We start from the raw sequence: 12,551 nt of genomic DNA, 5'->3' as shown, positions 1-12,551 counted from the left end.
CATAGAACTCCACTTTTGTCCCCAAACAATACCACTCAAAGCATTTGTTATAATTTAAATCTGTTTAATACTTACACTAAATATTTTTCACTGGTCTACAAACACTGGTAAATTCATTGGCTTCACATACCTTATCAGTTAAGCTGTAAAGTGTGTGGATGGGCTTTGCCTATCTGATCTGAGGGTAGGGAATCCATCCTGTGCATTAAAATAAATTCAGACAGTGTCAGGTTCTGTATATTGTCTCTGGTGTGCGATGACACAGATATTCAAGCAAAGTAAAGCAGACCAGGGGCTTGTTTAGACAAAGGAGATATGGAGGGATGTCAGTGAGGTTGAGTTACAGCGGCGGGCCTTCATAAATACTGGAATTGAACTAGCCTACTTTTGGCAAGAAAGACAAGCACAGGGGTAAAACTGTTAAAACAGAGAAGGTCATCTGCAGCAGTCAATCAGTGGATATGGAGCGTGACAATGAGAATGTGAGCTTGCAGTAACAAAAGGATTTACCTGTTGGACTCTTGGAGTCTTTGTGGAAAATAAATCTATGTGTGTGTGTGTGTATGTGTATGTTTATGTAATGTGTGTGTCTGGTCCATCCTCAGGCCTGCCCTCCATCCAGCAGACACATCAGGGCTGTTCAGTGCTCTTCGTACAACAACCAACCTTTCATGGGCAGATTATATGAGTGGGAACCTTTCAATGAAGGTAGGTTGTGTCCATGTATGTACAGGATGTGCACATATGTATGCATGTAATATTATTTTGACCATTGTGTAGACAAAGGTGCATAATTACATGAAATTGCTGTAGTATTTTTTCTTCTATGGACCCTGCCAGTCACAACTAATGAGACTCAAAAACGTAAAGGTCCAGTGTGTAAGATATAGGGGGGATTTAGTTGAGGATTGGTCCTGCTTAGATGTCTGAGATAATCCAGCCTGAGCCTAAAAGGCTACACATTCTTAAGGTAACACACATTTCACAATTAATCACATTTCCACTGTCACTTACATCCTCAGCTGCCTGACCTATGACCTATATGAACGAAGGTGTGTTGTGATGTAAGCACTGCAGTATGTCACCTGTCTGTAGGCTCACTGACAAATGTTCACCCATACAAACTCTCTAACCTTAGTCACCTGACGTATCCAAGCAACAGTCAAAACACCTCCTGAAATGTAATTTCTCTGAGAACACTAATGGAAATAACATGCTCCAGATTAATATCCTGTCAAACACATGTGTATTTTGAGATCATGTCTTTGTGCTGCAGCCTTGACTGACGGGCAGTGCAGATGTAAAGATTAAATAACCTCAGGTAAATGTATGAGGTTGAGTCTGGATTATTTGACACCCATCTTGAACAGTGCTTAACCATACTCGTATCCATCTGTTTAAGAAATCCCTTGCTGTTGGGCTTATAGAATATCTGATTGATAAAGCACCTGAACGAAATGTAAAGAACAGGGATCCTCTGTGGTCGCTCACCGCTGCTTTTGTGTCATCAGATGAAACAGGGAATCTTGAAATCAAAGAGCTGGTTTCAAACACATTACAGCAATCTAGAAAAACTTCCGTACTAGCATTGGATGCCTAATCCACTGGGATATCATGGATTTGTACTTTAAAGTAATTGATAGGTTAACAGACACTTTCTGAGTCATTCTGACTTTTTGAACACCACCTTTCTATAACTTTACTAAGTATTGAATTTAATGATAAAATGTGAATTTGTATTTATTGAGACACATGATGAAAGTATTCTGTTTACACATCAGATGTAGAGATGTAGATTGATTTGTATATGTGCCATTCATCATATGTCTTTAATTGTCTTTTATACCAAATAATCCTGATTCTGATTCAAATAATGTTATCAAAATGTCTGGATTGGTCAAGACTCTTAAATCTCCTTTCAGTTAATGGGGATCAGCATTGTGAACTCAACTGCCGGGCCATAGGGTTCAGGTTCTACGTGAGACTGTCAGAGAGGGTGATTGATGGGACGCCATGTGGACAGAATGATACTTCTCTCTGCGTGGTGGGAAAGTGTTCGGTAGGCCACTTTATAAATCCTTTGTTTTAATTTCAGAAAGGAAATTGTTCTACAGAACAACCAGTAACCTTTCATTTACCAGATTCTCTGTGTTTGTGAAGATGCATGCTGAAAAATAACACAGTCAGGTGTTTTGTAGAAAATACTAACATGAGCTTTCTCAAGCTTGGTTGATCCCGACATGCTTCAAGTTTTAATGTCTTCCAGCAAACGTAATTAATAAGATAACATAAAGGATGTATTAAGATACTGGAAGTTTACTGCACTGTTATATTAGATTGACCTAAAGGAATACTTCCTCCTCCAAATGACCATTTGTGTATCAATTACTCACCTTGTGTTACGTTGAATTTGTGAAGAAACTAGTAGGGAACCGCGTTTAAAAACAGCTTAACTATCACAAAATATCCATTTACAAACTTACATAACTCGTGCAGTATAATCCAAGTCTCATTTATCCAGTCATATTCTCAGTATTTCCCAAACAAACAGCCCTTTGTGACGTAGAACTAAACTCAAAGTGAAACTTATCCAAGCTCTCTTCAAACCCAGAGTCCATTGATCAAAACAGTAATTTTACCTTGCTGAACATCGGAGCTGCTGGTCTACCGCTGCCTCAATTGATGTTTTTTTTTTTGGTGTTATTGTGCGACTTTGGTGAATCCGGATTATCCCATTAAAACACCAGTGTAACACAATAACAAAAAACTGACTCACTGATGGAGGCAGTGGTAGACCAGCGTAAAATTGCTATTGTTGTCAAAAGACTCTGGCTTTGAAGAGAGCGTTGATACATTTCACCTCCCATTTAGTTCTATGTTGGAAAAGGTTGTCTATTTGGAAAGCACTGAGCACACGACTCAATAAATAAGACTTGGATTATTCTACATGAATTGTGTGAGACTTTGTAAACAGATGTTTTGATATAGTTTTGCTGTTGTTAAATTCATCAAGAATTTCCTCCGTTTATAGATAGATTTATTATCTTCATTCACTGGAGGCATGCGATAAAAACAAAGTGTTCTTCACCAGTTGAATGTGACACAGGGTGAAGTATTCCTTTAACTTGAATGTCAAAATCACTAATGGATCATTTATTTCACCCAAATTTGCACTTTGACACACTTAACAACACTTAATTTGGATAGTCCATGCTTCAATCTTGTAATATGGTTCATGTTTGAATGATGTACCCCTAATCCAACATTAGCCTCCTTGGATCGGGCTTGGCTATGACCTGTTGAGGTATAGACACAGGATCTCTGGGATTGTCTTGCGGTGTCTGACACCAGTACTTTGGCGGCAGATCCATATAGTCCAGTGGGTTGTGCGGTGGGTTATTGGCACGTGCCATAGATGCTCATTCAGATTGGGATTTGGAGTACTTGGTCTGCAACGGTGTTGGAGTGGGTGGAACATGTCAGGTGGTATCCACATGAATGCCAGAACCAAAGCTTTCCCGGCAGAACAATGCATTGGAACAAAATAATCAAAGTTAATCACTTCACCTGTAAGTGGTTTTAATGTTTTGCCTGATCGGTTGTATCTCTATCAACTGATGACCAACTGAAACAATGACCGTACCCTAACAATAACCCAATCTGAAGGCTTTATCCAAACTCAAACATTGTGAGTAAACTCAACACACATTTAGGTGACATATCGCTTGATTATAAAAGCTCTATAAGAACTGGACAGTTAATCTATAGTATGACCAACATTCAGTAGACTGCAGGCAGTTGTTCTGATGTAGTAATCGCTGTGACCAGCAGAGGGCAGCATGGCATCATAGTGAGAGGTCTTCACATGGGCTATGGAGGAGTGAAGTGGAGGTCAGCAGGAGTTTTCTACCCCCTTGGGCAAAAGCAGGAGACCTGGGATCTCAGTGTAGGACATATTTGTACTTCTGACCTCGTATTTAATACACACCATGAAAACATACCTGTGAGCACAGAGTTGGAGTGACATAAGTTGCTGTGTGGGCCTGCTTATAGCTGGCTGTGTATTCAGTGTGCTGGATTTACTTTAATGTTCTTTTGATCAGGGTTTAACTAGAAGAAATATGTTGGAGAAGGAGCTCATTTCCACTTGGTTCTGCTGACCTCGCTCTGTTAACCCCATGTATTTCCCATGCGCTGTAATCCAGCAACAATCTTTGCAACATTAAGATTTAATCAAGATAGAAAGCCCTCTGATCTTTCTTTTTGGCCATTTCCACTGTCAACACACATGACATGGTGATCCTCATGTGGCTGCGTTATTATTAACAGAAACGAAATTGTGATTTATAAGTCTAAATCAAGCAAATACACAAAAGGTATTGATCTGCAAGTGTAAATCATTTATCTGCCTGCCTCAGACTGCTGGCTGATTATTTGAGGATTCAAACTCATCAGCAGTTTTTCGGGGTGATTTTTTCTCATCAATCTCCCCACTGGGATTTCTCAGCTGTTGCAGCCATTTGAACAGGAGATTCCCCTCAGCCTCAAGCCAAGGGATAATGTAAAAACATCTGGATGATTTAATTTAAATCAGAACCACTCTCATCATTGAAATTAAACATTAATGTGGGAATTGATAAACTTTTGTAGTCGGCGCTACAAATTCTGCTCTTCCCTCCAGGCTAAGACCACCCAACAGATACATATCATGACATATGGAATACACTGTAATGCTCAAAGTAAGAGATGTCATTGCAATCTATATTGATAAAGAAAAAGACATTAACCTACACAGCTATTCATCAGCAGCAGCAACATGAAGCAGGACAGAACCACAGGGAAGAAAGAGGAGTTGACCGCTGGAGCAGATTGTTTGAAGTGTCAGTCATCATTGGTGCCTGTTTGGATCAGCTGACGGTCAGCTGGTTTGGTGCACTCTGCTTGACCTAACATGATACTCCATAACTTGTCAAAATACTGTAATAACTGAACAACATTTAACTAACCATTTAAATGTCATTAATTCTAAATAGACTCCAAATAAATATCAGTAACATCAGATTTTTCTCATTTGGTGGCACTGTCTGTCAGTTCACCACTTTGGCTCCAGCTGAATTAAAATACTGTAATGTATTGCCATGCAGACATTCTTGATCCTCAGAGGATGAATCCTACCAACTTTGGTTATCCCCTGAGGTTTCCTGTAGCGCCACGTTGAGGTTGATCTTTGTGTTTAAGAGGCAAATGTCTGGCCACCTATTGGATTGAATGCTGTAAAATGTACTAGATACATTCAAGGTCCCCAGAGGATAAATTCTAAAACTTTGAAAAATCCCTTAGCTTTTTCTCTTGCATCACCAACAGATCAAAATACCAAGTTGTCCCATTCTTTGGTTTATGGCCAAATAGGCCTATCTAAGATACTAATAACATTCCCATCAGCCTCAGCTGTACTTTGTATTAGCTTGTGTCGATAAGCAAATGTTAGCATGCTAACACATGAAACTGAGTTGGTAAACATGGTGAACATTATACTTGCTAATTATCAGCATGTTAGCATTTTGATGTTAGCATTCTGGTCAAAGAACTGCTGTACCTAAGGGCAAATGTCACAGAGCTGCTAGCATTGCATAGATTATGCTACAGGTTTGTTAAATGATGACATGGCAGATGTAAATTGTCGGACTATTTTCTATTAACAGTTCTGACCAAATTTTAGATCCATTTTAAGAGATATTGTATCACACTCTGACAGCTGTTAGCTGCAGTTAGCTGTGAGTGGCTAACCTGGCTGTAGTTTATGTGGCTGCTGCAGCAGACAGGGTCCATGTAGAATAAGTGCTTTGATTTGATGTGGCCCTGGTGGCTTCCAGCTCTGCCAAGGAGCCAACCAGTGGCTTTGTTCAGTGGGTCAGGATGGAGGACTGCAGTCTGATATATGAGTTAACTGTTAAATAGTCTGTGGAGTTGGAATTACAGGAATGTCATATCATCAGTATTTTGAAAGGTGTGTTTAATGCGGCACATTTACTGAATTATTTGGCAATGTCGAGCTGCATGATTATATTTACCAATATGTTCCCCACATTCATTACATAAGTCCGTGGTTTGCAGTTGTTTCTCTGTGGTAAGCCGAGTTGTAGTGGAAACCAGACTGTTTAATGCTTTTCTGACCTGACGACCAACAACGACAGACCAAGATGGATATTGTATTTTGGTTCCCATGGGAAGGCTGTCATGGAAATATCATGAAGTTTGATTCTGTTTATGTGGTTGTTATAGCGATACCCCCCCTTGTGCAGATCTGGTTTCTAAAAGTCCAGTCTCTCTATATGAAAACTGTATCTGTTCTTTTGCCTTGAACCAGTTTTGTTGGCTGTCTTCCAGTAACAGGGTTAAAACTTGATTTTAAATCGAAGTACAATAAACTAAATAAACACTTGTCAATGTAAGTCCTAGCTAACCAAACTAAAACACTCCTACACAATATAGATCAGTAGATATCTGACACACAGCAACTGTACACACTGGTGCACTGTCCCCAAGGCACTGAAAAGTGCCTCTGATTCAGATCAGAGCCAAACCATATAATCATGTCTTTCTAATTATTCAAACGGAAGGGAACCAGCAGGTCGGAGCCTGTCCTTGCATAACACAGTGATACTGAATTACATATTTCTGGAAGCTCAAATCACATTAATGACACTGTTAAGTAACAGCTGTCCAACTGTAAGCATTTTCCTGGAAGAAAAAAAATCATTATGTTGGAATTTTGGTATCTGTACAAACAGTTAAACTACTTGCATATTTTTTATTCATATCAAACATTCAAAGCGTTCATTATTTAGACACCTACTGTTTCATACTGATTAAAAGCACACATATAAAACATATTATTGCACTTCCCAGTTGGTGGTTGATAAATATGCACATGGTTGGACAAAATTTATTCACAAAAAATTACTATGAAATTCTGGACTGATAGCTGGAGAGGTACCGGTTCACCCCCTTTGCACTACTGAGCAAGGCAACAAACTCATCGGAGTGCTGTGCGATGTGGCAGCCCCATCATTCTGACATCTCTCCACATTTGATGCATGTCCAATGGGCCTGTGTGTGTTTTTGACACAGTGAAAGTTAGTGGACTGTTACAGTGCACAAGTAAAGATGATTGCCTTTGCCTGCAGTTTGTATTTAATCAGGCCTATAGCCTATTTTCTGTCATGTAGACTCAGTCAGAGGGTAGACCTGTGAAGCTGAAGAGCTGCACTACAAATACACAGATTCGCACGTAGACACATCACTTGTGTGACTGTTTTGACTTGGAAAATGACAGAGATGAATGAATTAGTGAAAAAGATGTCAAACAATGCCATGAGCTGAGGTTGAAGTTATGTTATACTCACAGTATAGCAGCTCACTGTTTCGTTTGTGAGTTATTTTACTTTGCAGGAGTGTCTGGAGGTAATTTTAGTTTTGGCTTTCATATCAGTCCCATTGCGGTTCTCTGCTGCAGATTGTGGCAATGAACCGATTTTTAGATACTTAATCATGACAATGAAAAATTAATTCAAAACATTTGGACTGCGCTCTTGTTTTAGAGGGTACTGTGGCTCAATTATTTAGTTATTTTAACTTTCCATTCAAGCCAAACCACAGAGGTTTTATGCTTGTTGTGGTGACGCACTGCTGCTGATTACAGAGAAAACACTCTCCTACCACACAGCCCACAGTTTGTGTGGTCCCTAATACTTCTCCCTGACACCTTTCATGCTGCATGAATAACAGCCCAGCTCCGTCCATTTGACCTTTGGCTCCTGGTGCTGCTGCAGGTGTCCATCTCAGATTTCTGAATCTGACACAGTGACAGACTCAATTTGGCCTGTTAGAGACACTAATGTCTGTTTAACTAATGAGGCAAAACAAGGACTTTTAAGGTTTGTACCCTATAGTTTTATACTGCAGCACCGCTGCAGCTTGTGTCTGATAGACTGATGTGATTTCATCTTTATCTCACTGCCTGGACTGTCACCCAGCCCAAATTGTCCGCTGTATTGGCACCACAGTGACATTTGACCAACCTATAACACAGGTTTCAGTGCTCTTGTCCATGAAATATTCTGGAAAGTTTAGTAAAAGGTTGATTCAAGGTTTTTCCCATGTCTGTACACAGAATGCCCACACAGATTTCAATGGCCTTCCAATGTTTTTCATCCATTTTAGTGCCTGTGATTACCCACAGACAATCTACATCCTGAATGAAGGCAAGCCAAACAGTTGCTCACTGTTGAGGACAATCAGCTCTCTTTGTGTGTGCTGCTGGGACTTTGCTTTCCTTCATGATTTGTCCTGCCTCAGATGGCTCCAGCTCCAAGAAGCTGCCTCAAAACTGCTGAGTAGCACTGCACTCTTGATTGGCTGGCTCAGCACACAACTGATGGAATGAATAGGTTTGGATGGACAGGTCATTGCCTTTGCCTGTCCTACACATCATATACACGCACAAATAACAGCATGTGAAGCCTGCATTTGTGACATGCATATTAATGACTGTTTTCTCAAATAAACTGCAAGATACACAACAGTGGCAGCAGCGTCCAGAATAATATTGGTAACTTTGCACGCCGGCCATCCAAAAAGTATTCAAATTAAACACAAAATTCATTGACTTAAAGTAATATGTCAATCCCCTAAACCAAAATAAAGCAAAGTGATTACAACTCATCCTGACAAGGACATAAATATTATGTTATGCCAACACCTACATATAATACAATATGAATTCCCCTTAACTGTAAATGTTATGTGATTTACAATAAAGCATTTTTTTTTACTGGATTATATCGTGTTAAATATGAAGAAGGAAAGCACGAAATCATTTGAGAGAAACCATGATTATAGAGAGTATGTTGAGTATATTACATTGATATATGGATATCCTTTGCTCATTTCTTTTTGGGTCACCTTTTAATGTGTATCCACAAATGCTGAAACAGCCAGCTCTGAGGTGCTGATTCACCCCCCCCACCCCCCCGCCCCTTCCCAAAAATGGTTACTCATTTCAGATGAACAGTGAAAGAAAGATCCCTTTATGGTGGGAATTCCATTAAGCTGCAACTTCTCCCTCCTTATACCAGGGAAGGGCATTTGAGAAGGGCGTGTGTATTTTTAAAGGCCGATTACTGACCACACACTTCTCGCTGGCAGTGGTGGGCCCAGCTGAGGGTAAAAATCTATGCAGCTTGCATTATGCTAGACCCAGCAGTGGGTTTTGCGCTACTTCCTGCTGCTCTTCACAGTCAGGTGATGGTAAAAGAATGGAAAAAGCAGTTATGAAAGCTTGAGTTTAAATCTGGTTGATACACGTGGATGATAAATGTGCCAAATATAGCATGCGCTCAAATGTTTTAATCCAGGTTTTATTAGTATAACTGATAAGCAGTGCAACATTGAACTGACAGGTTTCAGGATGGATTCTGACATATTGTTCTTAATAAAGATGACAGATAGAACGAAGCCACGTTCAGCCCAGTGCAGTGTCGAGGTCTCAGCCATGGTCTTTTTCTCTGACTGGCATGTTTCCCAGCACCCAGAGCGCGGCCCAGGCCAAACTCATCAAACAACATCCTAGGCCACTCCTCACGTCTCTCCTATGACAGCTGCATCTGTTTTATGCATTCCCCGCTGTGGTGGACGGACAGACTTGTTAAAAGGGAGATGAGTGCTCTGATATACAGCCTGGCTGGTGAAGACTGGTGGAGATACCTCAATCCCATCTCTGTCACGACAAGCCGCAGCTGCTCGCTCACAGGGCGTTCCCCACCATTACCCACTGCAGATGGTAATGGATTCATGTCAGCAGAGCCTGTCGTCAGTTATTGGACATGTGCAGTTATGATAGATACATTCGCTGAGGAAAGATGCTGTCTTTACAATTAGTACTTGTTATATTAGTCTAGGGATTTTAACTCATAATGTATTAATTTCAAAATATATAACTTGTTTTAGCCATGCTAGCAGTGTGTCTGGCAGTGTAGGTAATTCAGTCAGCCAGCAACTTTGAGAATGAAATGTCTCAATGTTCTGCACAGACATTCATGGTTCCCAGTCGATGTAGCCTAATGATGTGGGCGATCCCCTAACTTTATAGTTCCTCATGAGGCTCCTCATGACATTTGCAGCTTTGAGTGAAATGTCTGGACAGCTACTGAATTGCCATAAAATTGGGTACAAACATTCATGTTTCCCTCAGGATGAATTGAATTTATGTTGGTGATTTATTGACTTTTCATCAAGCAACATCATCAGGTCAAACTTACAATTGGTTCATGAACATGTACCTGCAAAACTAATGACATTTACATCAGCCTCAGCTGTACTTTGTGTCGTAAATATTAGCTTGCTAACATGCTCACTAAGGTGGTGAACACGGTAGGCACTATACCTGCGAAAAATTAGTCTGCAAGCATTGTTGCAAGGGCTGTCCAAAAAATGTTTTAGGAACCTGAAGCGTTAGTGATAATGACCAGCGAATATTCAAAGCTTCTATACTATGCAAGATGACCACCAGAGCCTGACCCTGCTTTAGGCAGACTGTGTGTGAGAAAGAGAGTAATAGAGAGAGGAAAGAAAAGTCTGAGGATGCACACAATGTTTCTGTAACTCACAGATAACTCAGAGCGCTGGGAGTCAGGCTGCATCACTATATGCAAAGCAAGCACTTTACTACAAGCCAGCTGTGGATAACAATCTGCACCTCGTCTCACCTGTCCCTTTTTCTCATCAGACAGCCAATTTCCTCACCAAGTGTACTGGTGAAAACACAACAAAACAAAAACAAAGCATTTGAATACTGATATGGATGTTGATAACCATGGCGACGATTAAACTTTGATGCATTCTGGTCAGCCCTAATTGTCACTGAGCATGTTAGCATGCTAGTGCTAACATTTAACTTAAAGCACTGCTGTGCCTAAGTACAGCCTCACTGACCTGCTAGCATGGCTTTAGAATCTTAGATGATTTCAATTAAACTTCAACAGTTTGTCCATAAATAGTACGCAACAGAACTCTATGAAACTCTTACATTTGCAAGCTGTAAACTTGGAGTACAAGTGTAAAAGTTCAGCATGGTGCATTTTAAAGTGACGTTTTATGATGGATGTTGAAAAAACAAAACATAAATTAACAAAAATATGAATTCAAGGTGCTTAATTAATCCCTTGAGTGGAGATACTGTTTCTGCTAGGTCCCTCTCCACAGGGAGTCACAGGTCAGGCTCAGCTTTAGAGCAGCAGCCCTGGAGCCAGTAGTAGAGACACAGTATCCTGCTTAATGACACTTGTTAGAGCACTTGTCGCTGACAAGAGGGCTGGGATATGAGAGTTCCAGTTGGAGGACGGTTAAGACAAATAGTGTTTGAGAGTTTAGGATTTTACAGAGCTGACACATTGATGTCTTAGTTTGGCCTAAACTTCCTGGATCTTGATGGAACCCGCTGCCCCCCTATCTGACTCTCACTGGCCCACTGGTTCTATGTGACCTGTGCAGCTTCACTAGGCTCAAGCGCCCTGGGTTCAGGGGTCAGACACTTGTTCTGCACCGCCACACCTCTGCTGGACTCTGCTACAGCTCATAAGGTCTTTCCTCAGGAGACAGTGGAGTGTTTAACCTTGTGAGTGGGGCCTCCTTTAAGCTGTAAAAAAGCAAAGTGTCTGCAAATGATGGGATCTCCATTTGATGTGTTTCCAACACACTGGTGGTTCCTCTGTTTATAACCTGTCGTCTTCATTTGGTCTGATCATTTCCTCCAAGCCATTTTCTCCTCAGTCCTGCCTTTATTCACTTTTAGTCCTGTTGGCTAATATACAAAATTGGAATAGTTTATATAAGAATTTGTATCAGGGACAGCCATAACTTTCAGGTTGTTTTGGTACATTTTCTGGGTTATATTTTCATGGTACCACATGGGACTGTAAGGAACTGCAGGAAGAACAGCCAGTGTTTAGCTGTGTGCTGAACTTCCATTTCCTGGTTGTATTCTGGCAGCTCAGCACAACAACAGCTGGGCCAGCGCCTTCAAATATTAGCGTCAGCAGAAAGAAAGAAAGTATTTGCACAATCAGATCCATACACTTTTCCTAATGTTCTTTGTCTAGATGACCAATAAAAATACCTTCACTAGATTATTTGCAGATGAAATTAACTGCTGAAATGGAGCAAAAAAAATGGGAAGATTACAAAGCGGCTGTGGTGTGAAAGACTGTTTTTAATCTACTCAACATTTGTTATTTTTGGTATTTTGTTCTGCTGTATCCACAAAATTGTTGTTCAGTGATGCGTTGGTGTTCTCCCCCTCCAATGATTCATGATGTCACGCTGATGTGTTCAGTATGAGTGGTTCTGTGTAGACACAAAGCAGATGGACAGATAGATGTACAGATAGCTGATAAGATGGATGGATGATGGTGATTTAGGGACGGCTGATGTATAGTGAGTTACATGGCTGACACTCAACAGGTCGAGCTCTGCAGTAGAGCGTGTTCAAGGGC

General features: G+C 40.6%; 1 protein-coding gene across 3 annotated transcripts in view; it reads left to right on the top strand.

Annotated features, from left to right (window-relative positions):
• thsd4 (thrombospondin type 1 domain containing 4) overlaps positions 1–12,551 on the top strand; it is a 52,449-nt gene that overhangs the window by 5,358 nt on the left and 34,540 nt on the right. For all 3 annotated transcript variants that reach the window (XM_078161479.1, XM_078161476.1, XM_033611753.2), the window contains exons 6-7: positions 606–708; positions 1,923–2,059. In XM_078161479.1, the coding sequence (XP_078017605.1) occupies positions 606–708; positions 1,923–2,059 (240 nt within the window). The remainder of the gene's footprint in view (positions 1–605; positions 709–1,922; positions 2,060–12,551) is intronic.

The sequence above is a fragment of the Epinephelus lanceolatus genome, chromosome 2 (assembly GCF_041903045.1).
Source record: "Epinephelus lanceolatus isolate andai-2023 chromosome 2, ASM4190304v1, whole genome shotgun sequence".
Classification (NCBI taxonomy): Eukaryota; Metazoa; Chordata; class Actinopteri; order Perciformes; family Serranidae; genus Epinephelus; species Epinephelus lanceolatus.
Note: the sequence above shows the minus strand (reverse complement) of the source record. Positions and strands in the feature narration are given on the sequence as shown.